Consider the following 14,757-nt stretch of genomic DNA (forward strand, 5'->3'; position numbering starts at 1 on the left):
CCTTGGTTTGCAGAGAGACACTGAAGGTTTGATAGCATTGTACATTGTACCCTCGTTTGAGTAGGGGGAGGAGGACTCACCGATAAGGACAGGAATGAACATTCATCTGTAATTAAGTCAGGGCCTAGCAAAGGGAATAACTGATAAGGACTGGACAGCACATCCATCTGTAATTAAACCCTGATTTAGCGGACTCTCTCATCTAAGTAATTAAGTTTTGCACCAACAGACTTGGTGGGCATACCAATTCAAATCACATCTGGCAACAGTAATGTATGGGGCTTACGATGTGTAAGTATACGGCTGTAACCTGACTAAGGGGGCCCACTTGCCGGGTGGTGGCAGTACCTACGTGCTTTGTCTTCGACAACTGGGTCTCAAACTCCTGCAGGAGGGTGCACAATGAACTGTTGTAACTATAAGGAGCTGGTCTCCCGAGTTTTATTCAGATCCGACTCTAACAGCATCACTGTCTGTAGCCCCTGCCACACGCAATAGAATCCTACCAGTAACCTGAAACCTCCACTATCTGCAAGGGATCCCTTCCACTAATCACACCCGTCCTTCCCCCAGGCCCCCACCCCAAATGTTCCACAGGGTTTGCTCTCCACGCCACTCCCTTGCCCACTCATTCTTCCTCGCCGCTCTCCCCGAAAGCGAGACAACGCCTACACCTGCCCCTTCGCCTCCGTTCAGGACCGTAAACAGTCCTTGCAGGCGAAGTGACGCTTTCCTCTCGGGGCTATTCATTGTATCTGGAGCTCCTGCCGCGGCCTCCTCGACATCGGAGGACCCAACACAGATGGTGGGGGGGCGGGGGGAGCTTCTTCGTCGAGCACCTCCTCTGGGTCCGCTGCGACAGCCGGGGTATCCCAACGGCCACCCCCTTCAATTCGACTTCCCGCTGCCACACCAGTGTCTGCTCTACAACAACATACCTGCTCATCAGAAGCCAGGGAAGTGAAGAGGGGTATAATGTCACTTTTCAAAAACTCCAGCTCCAGGACCTTTGCAAATTCACCCAACTTTGATGCCGCAGCCCGGCGGACCATTGGCGTGTCATCTGAGCACAAGCTGCGGAAATGTCTACAGAGAGAAAAAAAACCAAAGGTCACGTAGCAGTAGTCACCCATTGATGCAGAACTTAACAATTCGCAAACAGAAATACAAGCACTAAAGATTTACATTTTTTTTCAATTAATGTTTCTAAATCAGAAGCTACTAAAATATTTTGCTAAACCCATCGTCATTGTGCGCCGTGTCGTATGACATGGGCGATCATGATCTTTCCATGACCATGATTGTTCTTAGCAAAGTTTTCTTTGCCGCCATCTGGGCGGCATGCGTCTTTACAAGATGGGTGACCCCCCCCCCCCACCCCCCAGCCCATTATCAATACTCTTCAGAGATTGTCCGCCTGGCGTCAGGGGTCGCATAACCAGGACTTGTGATCTGCACCAGCTGCTCATACGGCTTCACTTGACCCCGATCAGGGGAGCTAAGCAGGTACTACACCTTGCCCAAGGGTGACCTGCAGGCCAGCAGAAGGAAGGAGCACCTTACATCTCCTTTGGCAGAGACGTATCTCCACCCCGCCACCCAAAAATCCAATATTTGCAGTATTTAGTTTTTATCCTGAGAAATACTTCAAGATAGCAATAGAACATAGAAATTTACAGCACCATGTAACCTACTCTAGAAACTGCCTAGGATTTTCCCACCATACAGCCCTCTCTTTTTCAGAAAAAACTGACTGTATCTGAAAGTTTACACAAATGACACCACGCAAAATTTTAATTCAGGGAGTAAAGGGGCTGAAAATGAACCCCAGATGTGGGACTCCTGCACTTGGAGCAGAACAGAGCGATTGGTTGTGGACCACGGGTGCACGCAGCTACCAAAGCAACCTACTCGTCCAAGAAAGCTCAAACACCTCTGAACAAGTTCATCTTTGGACAAGTGAAACCCTCTGTGCGCCACATTAACCAAAATGGCCCTGAAGCATAGGAACAGGCTTGACAAGACATGACTCTCAAAAAGAGCACTCCTTTGTAAACGACAAGGTCACTTCAATCACACAGCCGAGAGTAAGTGAGATGCACCTCGGCTTTTGCTCCTTTCTCACTGAAATCGCACAAAAAACCTTCAGTTTATGTCATTAAAAACAAAACTGCCACATTTTCTGTGCTACTTTGGGGCTGATCACTCTCCAAACTAGAAGCTTCCACCCACTCAGTTAAAACAAGGCCCTGTCCACCATGGTGGTAGCATGTCATCTCCATCTCCAATGAAACCAATTATACCGAAATTGGGCAGCAGGGAGGAAATACGTCTCTGCCAAAGGAGATGTAAGGCGCTCCTTCCCTCCGCTGGGCTGCAGGTCACCCTGGGGCAAGGTGTAGCCCTGCTTAGCCCTCCCCACCCCGATCAGGGTCACGTGAAACCGTGGGAGCAGGTGGTGGATGGTTGTATGAGCAGCTGGTGCAGATCTCAACTCTTGACACTGACACCAGGCAGACAGTCTCTGAAGGGTATTGATAATGGGCCGGGGTGGGGGGGTCACCCATCTTGTAAAGACACACGCCGCCCAGAAAGGAGGTGATGGCAAACCACTTCGGTAGAAAACTTCGCCAAGAACAATCACGTCCACCGAAAGACCCACGATCGCCCTCTCGCCATCCGACACGGTACATAACGAGCGATACTACAGGATGTGGATTTTCTACGATGATGCTGGAGCATTCCTAGCTAACCCCATCACGTACATCTGCAGCATTCCAAGGGAAGAAAGTACTTACTGGCGCAGCTCGGCCTTTACAGAGCTGGAGACCCGAGGGTAGCAGACACTGAAAAGACCGCATGCCGAAGTCCTGGACGTGAACCAGTCACCACAAGCCAGGCGCTTGACCAGTGGCACAAAGTGGACCTCTAGGTCTGCAGGAGAGTGCTCGTGGGAGATGGCTCGCAGCGAGTCCACAGCTTTATCTCGTACCACCGTTTCTTCCACCGTTGCCAGGCTCTCCAAGGGAGGCTAATCAGTGGGAAAGAATTACATGTTCTTTTTACTCTACTGCTAAGAAACACAATATTTAGAAACAATCTTAAATTGCTGAGAATGAGGAATTAAAGAAAATGAGACAGAGAAACATTTAAAGGTAGAAAGATATAGGCAATAGGTGCAGGAGTAGGCCATTCGGCCCTTCGAGCCAGCACTGCCATTCACTGTGATCATGACTGATCATCCACAATCAGTATCCAGTTCCTGCCTTCTCCCCATAACCTTTGATTCCGCTATCTTTAAGAGCTCTATCCATCTCTTTCTTGAAAGCATCCAGAGACTTGGCCTCCACTGCCTTCTGGGGCAGAGCATTCCATATATCCACCACTCTCTGGGTGAAAAAGTTTTTCCTCAACTCCGTTCTAAATGGCCTACCCCTAATTCTTAAACTGTGGCCTCTGGTTCTGGACTCACCCATCAGCGGGAACATGTTTCCTGCCTCTAGTGTGTCCAATCACTTAATAATGTTATATGCTTCAATCAGATCCCCTCTCAGCCTTCTAAATTCCAGTGTATAAAACCCCAGTCGCTCCAATCTTTCGACATATGACATTCCCGCCACCCTGGGAATTAACCTTGTGAACCTACACTGCACTCTCTCAATAGCAAGAATGTCCTTCCTCAAATTTGGAGACCAAAACTGTACACGATATTCCAGGTGTGGTCTCACCAGGGCCCTGTACAACTGCAGAAGGACCTCTTTGCTCTTATACTCAATTCCCCTTGTTATGAAGGCCAGCATGCCATTAGCTTTCTTCACTGCCTGCTGTACCTGCATGTTTGAGGACAAAACACAAACTATCAGACACAGCATAAATCCAAGCACATACTTTCTCAATCACAGAAATTCCCAAGGTTCCTAACCAGAAAACACTGCACTAATATTAAATAAATGGAAATTACACCAACACGTTCCTAATTATCAGCAATTACTACTCCATCTTCAAATTAAGTACCAATAATTGTAAATCCTATGAGGTTTTAATATGCAAATAAATATGAAGCTACCTGTCATAATAATTTTGCCAAAATCTGAGGGAAGTCCATGGTCATCCGCTTTGTTAGAAGAAATAACAGTGTAAACTACTTTCTAAATTGGGAGAAAATTCAAGAATCCGAGGTGCAAAGGGACTTGGGAGTCCTCGTGCAGGGTTAACTTGCAGGCTGAGGAAGGCAAATGCAACGTTAGCAGTCATTTCGAGAGGACTAGAATATAAAAGCAGGGATGTAATGTTAATGTTTCATAAGGTATTGGTGAGGTCTCATTTAGAGTATTGTGAGGAGCTTTGGGTCCCTCATCTGAGAAAGGATGTGCTGACATTGGAAAGGGTTTAAAGGGGGTTCGCAAAAGTAATTCTGGGAATGAAAGGCTTTTCACGTGAGGAGCGTTTGATGGCTCTGGGCCTGTACGCGCTGGAGTTCAGAAGAATGAGAAAAGACCTCATTAAAACCTATCGAATGTTGAAAGGTCTGAATAGAGTGGATGTGGAGAGGATACTTCTTATGGTGGGGGAGTCTAAGGCTAGAGGACAAAGCAGCACAGTAGAGGGACGCCCTTTCAGATCGGCGATGACAAGGAATTTCTTTCGCCAGAGGGTGGTGAATATGTGGAATTCGGTGCCACAGGTGGCTGTGGAGGCCAAGTCTTAAGGCAGAGACTGATAGGTTCTTGATTGGGCATGGCATCAAAGGTTACGGGGAGAGGACTGGGGAGTGGGGCTGAGGAGGGGAAAGAAGGATCAGCCATGATTGATAGACTCTTGATTAGTCAGGGCATGAAGCAGGTAGGAGACTGGGGTTGAGAGGGGAAAACAGATCAGTGGAGAAGGCTCGATGGCCCAAATGGCCTAATTCTGCTCCTATATCTTATGGAACTATTCAAACAACTGTGCCCATGTTTCAGTTTAGAGTTGCAGGCATCACCAGGGGCTGCTAGAAAACGTTTCTGAATTGCTATTTTCTGTAATACAAAGCCATGCATCTCAGCGTTCTTCAAGAAACACTGCTGAAAGTCTGTGATATTTTATATACAGCCCCCACCCACCCACCACAAGAACTCCATGAGCGAACTGGACTCCTTACGTAAATGCTTTAAGAATTCTCTGCCTGTACTCGCAGGTAATTCTACACAAGAAGAAAACGTTTTTGAAAGGAGCGATCAGATTATCAATACAAAAAGAACATACACACTCTACACTCAACACACTGAACGCTGGAATGTCTAATTTGGAATCACTTCAAACAATAAAGTAGAACATCGAACAGTAAAATACAGGAACAGGCCATTCGGCCCACAATGTTGTGCTGAACTAGCTAAAAAGAAAATCAAAAACCACCAAAAACAATCCCTCCCACCTACACAACGTCCATCTCCCTCCATCTTTCTCATACCCATGTGCCTATCCATACGTTTCTTAAAAGCCTCTAATGTATTTGCCTCTACCACCAAACCAGGCAGTGTATCCACCAATCTGGGTTAAAAAAAACTACTCCTCACATTCCCCTTGAAACTGCCCCCCTCACCTTCAACGCCTGCCCTCTGGTGTTAGACACTTCAACCCCGGGAAACAGATACTCCTGTCCTGACGAAGGGTCTCGGCCCGAAACGTCGACTGTACCTCTTCCTAGAGGTGCTGCCTGGCCTGCTGCGTTCACCAGCAACTTTGACGCGCGTTACTCCTGTCTACTCTATCTATAAACTTACAAACCTCTATCAGATCTCCCCTCAGCCTCCGGGGCTTCAGAGAAGACAACCCAAGTTTATTCAGCCTCTCATGATCACACGTCCTCCAAACCAGGCAGCATTCTGGTGAACCTCTTCTGCATCGTCCCCAAAGCCCCAAAATTTTTCCTATCGTGGGACAACCAGAACTGCATCCAATAGTTAAGATGTGGCAACTGCGTGTAGTACTCCAGACGTGGCCTACCCAGTTTGATGAAGTTGCAACACTTCCTCTAAACCAGGCAGCATCCTGGTTAAACCTCACCTGCACCCTCAACGTCTACTTATTGATCCAGCATTACAGTCTACCTTGGTGGTTTAATAAATTCATTTCATTATTTTTAATTCTGAACTGCCCAATGATGAACTGATCACTGAAAATCATTTTAATTTGAACCATGCCCTGGAAGTGGCGCACGGCCACTTCGGTGAATGATATCTGTTATCTGTCAAGTCGGGGACCGTGCACAATCCTGATTTGATGTCGAGATAGACGTGAGAGCACGGAGGAACATCTGGAAAACTTCTGAAATGCCCGCTTCGCTGCCGCTGCTACTGTGTGGTAACCGGAATCTCCGGAGCTGAAGGCCCCGAAATCCTCGGCTTTGCGTGTTTCAGCGGCCGGGGAGAGGTCGAAGGCGCTCGGCAGAGGATGGCGCTCGGGAGGCTGTATCGGAGAGGCTGGTCGGAAGCTCGGAGTTTTCGGACGGACGGACTCAGTGTCGGCTGGGGTCGGCTGCTTCCAAGGCATCGGCAAGTTGACGGTGCCTGGAGGTTTATGGCAGGGAGTTTCTCCCTTTTGCCGCCTGCTATCGGGGACTCGGGAGTCGATCGACTCGGGGACTTTGAGACTTTTTTTTACTGTTCCTATGATCTGTTCTTCTTCAAATTATGGCACTGCTTTGCACTGCTGTAACTATATGTTATAGTTACGTGGTTCTGTCAGTGTTAGTCTTTGGTTTGTCCTGTTTTCTGTGATATCACTCCAGAGAAACATTGTATCATTTCTTAATGTATGTATGCATTTCTAAATGACAATAAAAGAGGACTGAGTGTCATCATAATCTAATAGCCTGAGGCCCTCGTTATTTAATTTCAGAATCTTGCTCCCCATTATGAGTATTTAAGAACAATGCAAGGATGTTATTTCAAATAAATATTTAATGCATAGGACCACAGCATCTGGGCATTAAAATCTGTGTTTTGTTTTCCCCCGGTTTGGCTCATGCTGAACATATAATTGATCAATACAGAGCAGAGGTTTCAGTGTTCGGGGGACGGTATCAGTCCGTGTACGTTTTCCAACAGGCTGCGCGGGTGAACCTGGATCAGGAGTAGAGTAACTACACTTCACTGTAGCGATTCTGAATGATACACCCCTCCAATGAGGGGGAACCTCTTTACTCAGAGAGTGGTGGCTGTGTGGAACGAGCTTCCAGCAGATGTGGCTGAGGCAGGTTCGATGTTGTCATTTAAAGTTAAATTGGACAGATATATGGACAGGAAAGGAATGGAGGGTTATGGGCTGAATGCAGGTCGGTGAGACTAGGTGAGAGTAAGAGTTCGGCACGGACTGGAAGGGCCGAGATGGCCTGTTTCCGTGCTGTAATTGTTATATGGTTAATATTTCAACCAGGTCCTGAAGGAGGGTCTCGGCCTGAAACGTCGACCGTTTACTCTTTTCCATAGCCGCTGCCTGAGCTGCTGAGTTCCTCCAGCGTTTTGTGAGAGTCGCTTTGGATTTCCGGCACCAGCAGACTTTCTCGTGCTTACAAATATGTTGGGTTGACACAAAGCCTCATCTGTCTCAAAGATTTTATTGCAAACGATAAAAGCAGAGAGGGTTCTGTATGTGTCCATTTACCCCTCATTCAAGCAACCTACCATAACAAAGAAAGCTTACAGGGACACTGCCAGTTCTGGAGGACCTGAGTTATATGGAAAGACTGAATATGTTAGGACTTTATAACTTGGAACATAGAAGATTGCAAAGAGATGTGATAGAGGGAGACAAAATTATGCGGGGTTTAGACCAGGTAAATGTAAGCAGCCACTGTCCACTGAGGTTGGGTGAGACTGCAGCTAGAGGTCACGGGTTAAGGGTAAAAGGTGAAATGTTTCAGGGGAACATGTGCTGAACTTTTCTATGACTAATTATTAAGTCATTTGCTTTATCATTGCCTGTGGAACCCTGCTGCTTTGAGAATCAGCTTCAGGAAATTAACCTTTATTAAGACAGTAATACCACTTCAATAGCATTGACCGTCCTGTGCAGTGCTTTGTAATTGTACGTCCGCTCTTACCAGCAAACAGTGAACGTACTCCGGTCCGCCAACGAGCACCGTGAAGCTCCCTAGTTGCTCCGCCAACGCCAGCAGCACCTCGTCTTCATCGTAAATGGTGTCTGCATCAAGACGAGAAACCAGTGGAAAGGTGACTCTGACATAGAAACATAGAAAATAGGTGCAGGAGTAGGCCATTCGGCCCTTCGAGCCTGCACCGCCATTCAGTATGATCATGGCTGATCATCCAACTCAGAACCCTGTACCAGACTTCCCTCCATACCCCCCTGAACCCTTTAGCCACAAGGGCCATATCTAACTCCCTCTTAAATACGGCCAACGAACTGGCCTCAACTGTTTCCTGTGGCAGAGAATTCCACAGGTTCACCATAGTTCCCACAGCGTCTTTTTATCCTTGTAGCTTCTTAACTCCACTCAGAACACTGGTCCCCCTCGAATTCAAGGGCAACCCATCCATTTCGTACAGGTCACACCTGCCCCAGAAGTGCTCCCAATGATCCAGAAATCTGAATCCCTGCTTCCTGCTCCAATTCTTCAGCTACACATTTATCTGCCACCTCATTCTATTCCTATCCTCACTGTCACGTGGTACAGGCAACAATCCCGAGATTACTACCCTCGAGGTCCTGGGGCTCTTCAACTTCCTTCCGTACTCCCTGTATTCTGTTTTCAGGACCTCCTCCCTCTCTCTTCCTATGTCATTGGTTCCCATATGTACCAAGACTTCTAGCTGCTCACCTTCCCATCTCGGGGTATCGCAGACGCGTCCAGAACCCAGCACCTGGGAGCCAAACTACCACCCATGTTTCCTTTTCGTGCCCACAGAATAACCTATCTGTCCCACTAACTATAGACTCCCCTATCACTGCTGCCATCCTCTTCAGTGCCCTACCCTTCCGAGCCACAGGGCCAGACTCAGTGCCAGGTCATTCCCCCCCACCCAATAGTACTCAAAATGTTCAGCCTGTAATTCCGCTGATCGAAAACTGGAGCACAGCACCAACAGGAGAGGCCGCCCGCAACCAAGCCCGGACGGGCGACTGTTCAGACTGAGGCAGCCCAACCACGTGCGGCTTTGTACCTACCGGTCAGAAATGGGAGCAGCTCACTCCGGGTACGCTCCACGCCCAAGGCCAAGGCAATCGTGGACAGTTTCTTTATGCTGTTCAACCGTAACTGGGGAAAGGAAAGAAATGAAATTGATCAGTGCCACCTAACCCCGAACAGAGTTCTGGGAAAAAAAAAGAGACATTTCTGCTTAAAATGGGCCAAAATCAAAACTGCACCACTAAGTGGCCCTTGTAACAATTAAATGCAGATAATGGCGAACAAGAACAGAAACCCATAGCAGAAAGCATTATTTCCAGAGTAGAGTGAGGTTATTGTTGTGACAGAAAGATTGGATCTCACGACTTGGCAATTCAAACCATTTCTTGCTTGGGCATGATTCGTTAGTACAGTTGATGAGGTCCAGTAATAACACTGGCCACTCCACTGGGCACCGCACAACATTATTCTCGTCAGCACCAGCCCCGAGCCCAGTCATTAACTGGTTTCTCTTTCTACAGGTGCCGGGGCTCTGCTTTGGTCACCCATTTCCATGGATACAGGTCCATAACTCACCGAAAGAGGCGCCATAGGTAGACAGGGTCACGAAGAAAGCTTCTGGCACCTTGACCTTCAAAAATCAAGGTACTGAATACAGGAACACACGTAAGAGTTGCTGGTGAACGCAGCAGGCCAGGCAGCATCTCTAGGAAGAGGTACAGTCGACATTTCGGACGAAGGGTCTCGGTCTGAAACGTCGACTGTACCTCTTCCTAGAGATGCTGCCTGGCCTGCTGCGTTCCACCAGCAACTTCTATCTGTGTTGCTTGAAATTCCAGCATCTGCAGATTTCCTCGTGTTTGCATACTGAATGCAGGAATTGGGATGTTATGTTGAAGTTCTATAAGACAGCAGTAAATTTGGAGTATCGCGTGCAGTTTCAGTCGTCTACCTACAGGAAAGATATTAGTAAGGTTGACAGAGTACAGAGAAAATTTATAAGGGTGGTGCCAGGACTGGAGGACCTGAGTGATAAGGAAAGATTGAATAGGTTAGGACTTTAGCTTAGAAAAAAGGACTGGAGCTTAGAAAAATAGAGGGCTATAGTTAAGCCCAATAATTTCTAAGGTAGGGACATGTTCGGCACAACTTTGTGGGCCGAAGGGCCTGTATTGTGCTGCAGGTTTTCCATGATTCTGTGTTTTATTCCTTGGAACATAGAAGATTGAGAAGAGATTTGACAGAGGTGCACAAAATTCTGAGGGATCTAGGGTAAATGCAAGCAGACTTTTTCCACACTGAGGTCGGGTGGGACTACACCCAGAGGCCATGGTTTAAGGGTGAAAGGTGAGGAGGTTAAGGGGAACATGAGGGGGAATTTCTTCACTCGGAAGGTGAGGCTGTGAGAGCATGGAACGAGCTGCCAGCGCAAACGGTGGACGCGAGCTCGATTAAATTGACTTTATTACCTACATACACCAGTAACGATATTTACGCTACCTCTCTGTCTAAATGTGCAATTTATAATAAACAGTACGTACAACAGGACAGTCAATATAACACAGAAATACAATTGTATCAGCATGAATTAATCAGTCTGATTTCAACGTTTAAAAGAAGTTTGGATAGGTACGTGGATAGTAGGGCTATAGACCAGATGCAGTTTGATGGCAGTAGGCAGTTTAAATGGTTCGGCACAGATTAGATGGGCTGAAGGGCCTGTTTCTGTACTGTACTTTTTTTATGACTCTATTATAGCTCATCAAATCTTGGCATTATGTTCCTTCATCCTCAATTCCTACGTATACCAAATCAACAACGGAAGCCAAGAGCCTTAACTGATCTCTCTCTCACTTACCCCAGAATCTGAGATCATCTGTCCAAAGTCAAATCCAAATAGCAAACCTTCCCTTGTCTGCAAGGTTTAGTTACCCAGCTAGCAAGCCTCTCCCTTAATGTTATCAGTTATTAATAAATTTAATTGGGAGAATTGTACACCACTAACTTCCTTCACACAATGAAAAATCCAGGAACTTACATTTTCCAAGTGCAAACGGTAACGCTGATGTTCCTTCTTACAAATCAGCAAAAAAAAAAGAACTACAAAATTCCCCAGCTGTCAAACAACAAGGAATGAATCTTGTCACGAAACAGGGTGGAAATTTGGGATTATCACTTCACAAACTAGACTGATATCTGGTATACATCCAGCATAGCAAGTTGCAGTAATGGATGAAAAATAAATCACACTGCTGTGGACTTGGGGGTGTATAGGAAGATATTAACTTCAGCAACCTAGATCTGAATATGGACTGCAGATTAAATCTGAAATGCAGGTTCCTAGAATTGTGAACCACAGTTAATTAGAAAACCAGACAATGATGATTTAAAAACGCAAACATGAGGAATTCTGCAGATGCTGGAAATTCAAGCAACACACATCAAAGTTGCTGGTGAACGCAGCAGGCCAGGCAGCATCTCTAGGAAGAGGTACGGTCGACGTTTCAGGCCGAGACCCTTCGTCAGGGCTAACTGAAGGAAGAGTGAGTAAGAGATTTGAAAGTGGGAGGGGGAGGGGGAGATTTGAAATGATAGGAGAAGACAGGAGGGGGAGGGATGGAGCCAAGAGCTGGACAGGTGATAGGCAAAAGGGATATGAGAGGAGCATGGGACAGGAGGGCCAGGGAGAAGGGAAAGGGGGAGGGGGGAAAAAAACTCAGAGGATGGGCAAGGGGTATAGTCAGAGGGACAGAGGGAGAAAAAGTAGAGAGAGAGAAAGAATGTGTGTATATAAATAAATAACAGATGGGGTACGAGGGGGAGGTGGGGCATTAGCGGAAGTTAGAGAAGTCGATGTTCACGCCATCAGGTTGGAGGCATAAGGTGACTGTCTGTAGAGTGAGTGTGAAAATTATATGGAATTCAAAGGAAGCACTGTAGATATATTCTGAATACAGAACTGTCCTTTGATCTTTAACGATATAAAACGCCATGTAATGTTGGGTCGAAAGGGCCTCTTCCTCCAAGGCAGTCTCAACGTGACGCCAGCTGTCTCTCATTTTGTCGGATAAAAGACGACTTCGTACCTGGCAGCCGCTTTCTCCGGCGACCACAGCACACACAAGTGAGTCACGTGCAACACAACGGCAGGCTGAGAACATCTCATACCAATGGACTGGTCGAGAGTCGCAAAGAGAGACACACGCAACCAATGCCCCCCCCCTCCGACATTTCAGAATATACTCCCAGTGGAGTACCACACCGCTATCAGCACATCCCATTAGTTCTACAGCACACATCTATATTACCAGATCAGATCTGGCAATGATTAGCACCCCCAAGTTTTCACACTATGAAAACATAGAAACCGACTACAGCACATTACAGGCCCTTCGGCCCACAATGTTGTGCTGACCGTGTAACCTACTCTAGAAACTGCCTGGAACAGGGGTCCCCAACCCTTTTTTTGCACCGCAGACCGGTTTAATATTGACAATATTCTTGCGGACTGGCTGACCCGGGGGGGAGGGGGTGTTCAATTAGGGTTAAACTCACCTCACCTGAAGAAAGCTTTTTGGTATGCTGGCCTTTATAAATCAGAGTATTGATTATAGGAGTTGGGATGTCATGTTGAATTTGTACAAGGCATTGGTGAGGCCAAATTTGGAGTATTGTGTACAGCTCCGGTCACCGAAATATAGGAAAGATGTCAACAAAATTGAGAGAGTACAGAGGAGATTTACTAGAATGTTACCTGGGTTTCCTCTCCCAAGTTACAGAGAAAGATTGAACAAGTTGGGTCTTTATTCTTTGGAGCGTAGAAGGTTGAGGAGGGACTTGACAGAGGTGTTTAAAATTATGAGGGGGATTGATAGAGTTGACGTGGATAGGCTTTTTCCATTGAGAGTGGGGGAGATTCAAACAAGAGGACATGAGTTGAGAGTTAAAGGGCAAAAGTTTAGGGGTAACATGAGGGGGAACTTCTTTACTCAGAGAGTGGTAGCTGTGTGGAACGAGCTTCCAGCAGAAGTGGTTGAGGCAGGTTCGATGTTGTCGATTAAAGTTAAATTGGATAGATATATGGACAGGAAAGGAATGGAGGGTTATGGGCTGAGTGCAGGTGGGATTAGGTGAGAGTAAGAGTTTGGCACGGACTAGAAGGGCCGAGATGGCCTGTTTCTGTGCTGTAATTGTTATATGGTTATATTGTAACATGTCTTTTACAGTTAGGGTTGCCAACTTTCTAACTCCCAAATAACTCCACACAGCTACCACTCTCTGAGTAAAGAAGTTCCCCCTCATGTTACCCCTAAACTTTTGCTCTTTAACTCTCAACTCATGTCCTCTTGTTTGAATCTCCCCCACTCTCAATGGAAAAAGCCTATCCACGTCAACTTTATCAATCCCCCTCATAATTTTAAACACCTCTATCAAGTCCCCCCTCAACCTTCTACGCTCCAAAGAATAAAGACCCAACTTGTTCAATCTTTCTCTGTAACTTAGGAGATGAAACCCAGGTAACATTCTCCTAAATCTTCTCTGTACTCTCTCTATTTTGTTGACATCTTTCCTATATTTCGGTGACCGGAACTGTACACATTACTCCAAATTTGGCCTCACCAATGCCTTGTACAAAAGTAGCAGTCAAATCCCGGGACACCTTATCCCGGGAAAGACTACCATGACCATGAAGCCTTGGGCGGGCACCTGTGTGCGCATACGTGACATGAGCATGTGATGTTCGCATGCACGTATGTGCCGATATTTTTCCCCCACAAATCGGTTTTGCCTTCATCTTCCCGACTATACCGTACATACATTATTTCTACTTTATATAGGCTGTGTATTTATCATATCATTCCTGCTTTTACTATACGTTAGTGTTATTTGGTATGATTTGTTAGGTTATTTTTTGGGTCTGGGAACGCTCGAAAGTTTTTCCCATATAAATTAATGGTAATTGCTTCTTCGCTTTACGCCATTTTGGCACGGAAGGTTTCATAGGAACGCTCTACCTTAGCGGGGGAAATACGGGACAAACCAATTTAGCCCAATATACGGGATGCCCCGGCAAATACGGGACAGTTGGCAACCCTGTGTTCAAGTTCAACAGTGCATGACAGGGAATGAGGAAAGGTGCAGCTGACTCGTATCATTTCCTCACGGCCTGGTAGCACATGCTTTGCGGCCCGATACCGGTCCGCGGCCCGGTGGTTGGGGACCGCTGGCCTAGAATTTCCCTGGTGCATAACCCTCTATTCTTCTAAGCTCCATGTACCTATCTAAGAGGCTCTTGAAAGACCCCATTATATCTGCCTCCACCATCATCACCGACAGTGCATTCCACACAGCCACCACTCTCTGTGTGAAAAACTTACCCCTGACGTCCCCTCTGTACCTACTTCCAAGCATTTTAAAACCACGCCCTCTTGTGTTAGCCATTTCAGCCCTGGGAAAACGCCTCTGACTATCCACACGATCAACGCCTCTCATCATCTTATACACCTCTATCAGGTCACTTCTCGTCCTCCGTCGCTCCAAGGAGAAAAGGCCGAGTTCACTCAACCTATTCTCATAAGGCATGCTCCCCAATCCAGGCAACATCCTTGTAAACCTCCTCTGCACTC

General features: G+C 46.7%; 1 protein-coding gene across 1 annotated transcript in view; it reads right to left on the reverse strand.

Moving 5' to 3' along the window:
* Positions 1-14,757, reverse strand: part of ppp2r1ba (protein phosphatase 2, regulatory subunit A, beta a) — a 90,699-nt gene that overhangs the window by 53,121 nt on the left and 22,821 nt on the right. The window contains exons 2-5 of the mRNA XM_063038161.1: positions 9,169-9,259; positions 8,084-8,184; positions 2,799-3,031; positions 939-1,086 (exon numbers count right to left, since the gene is read on the reverse strand). Coding sequence (XP_062894231.1) covers positions 939-1,086; positions 2,799-3,031; positions 8,084-8,184; positions 9,169-9,259 — 573 coding nt within the window. The remainder of the gene's footprint in view (positions 1-938; positions 1,087-2,798; positions 3,032-8,083; positions 8,185-9,168; positions 9,260-14,757) is intronic.

Source organism: Mobula hypostoma, chromosome X2 (assembly GCF_963921235.1).
Source record: "Mobula hypostoma chromosome X2, sMobHyp1.1, whole genome shotgun sequence".
Classification (NCBI taxonomy): Eukaryota; Metazoa; Chordata; class Chondrichthyes; order Myliobatiformes; family Myliobatidae; genus Mobula; species Mobula hypostoma.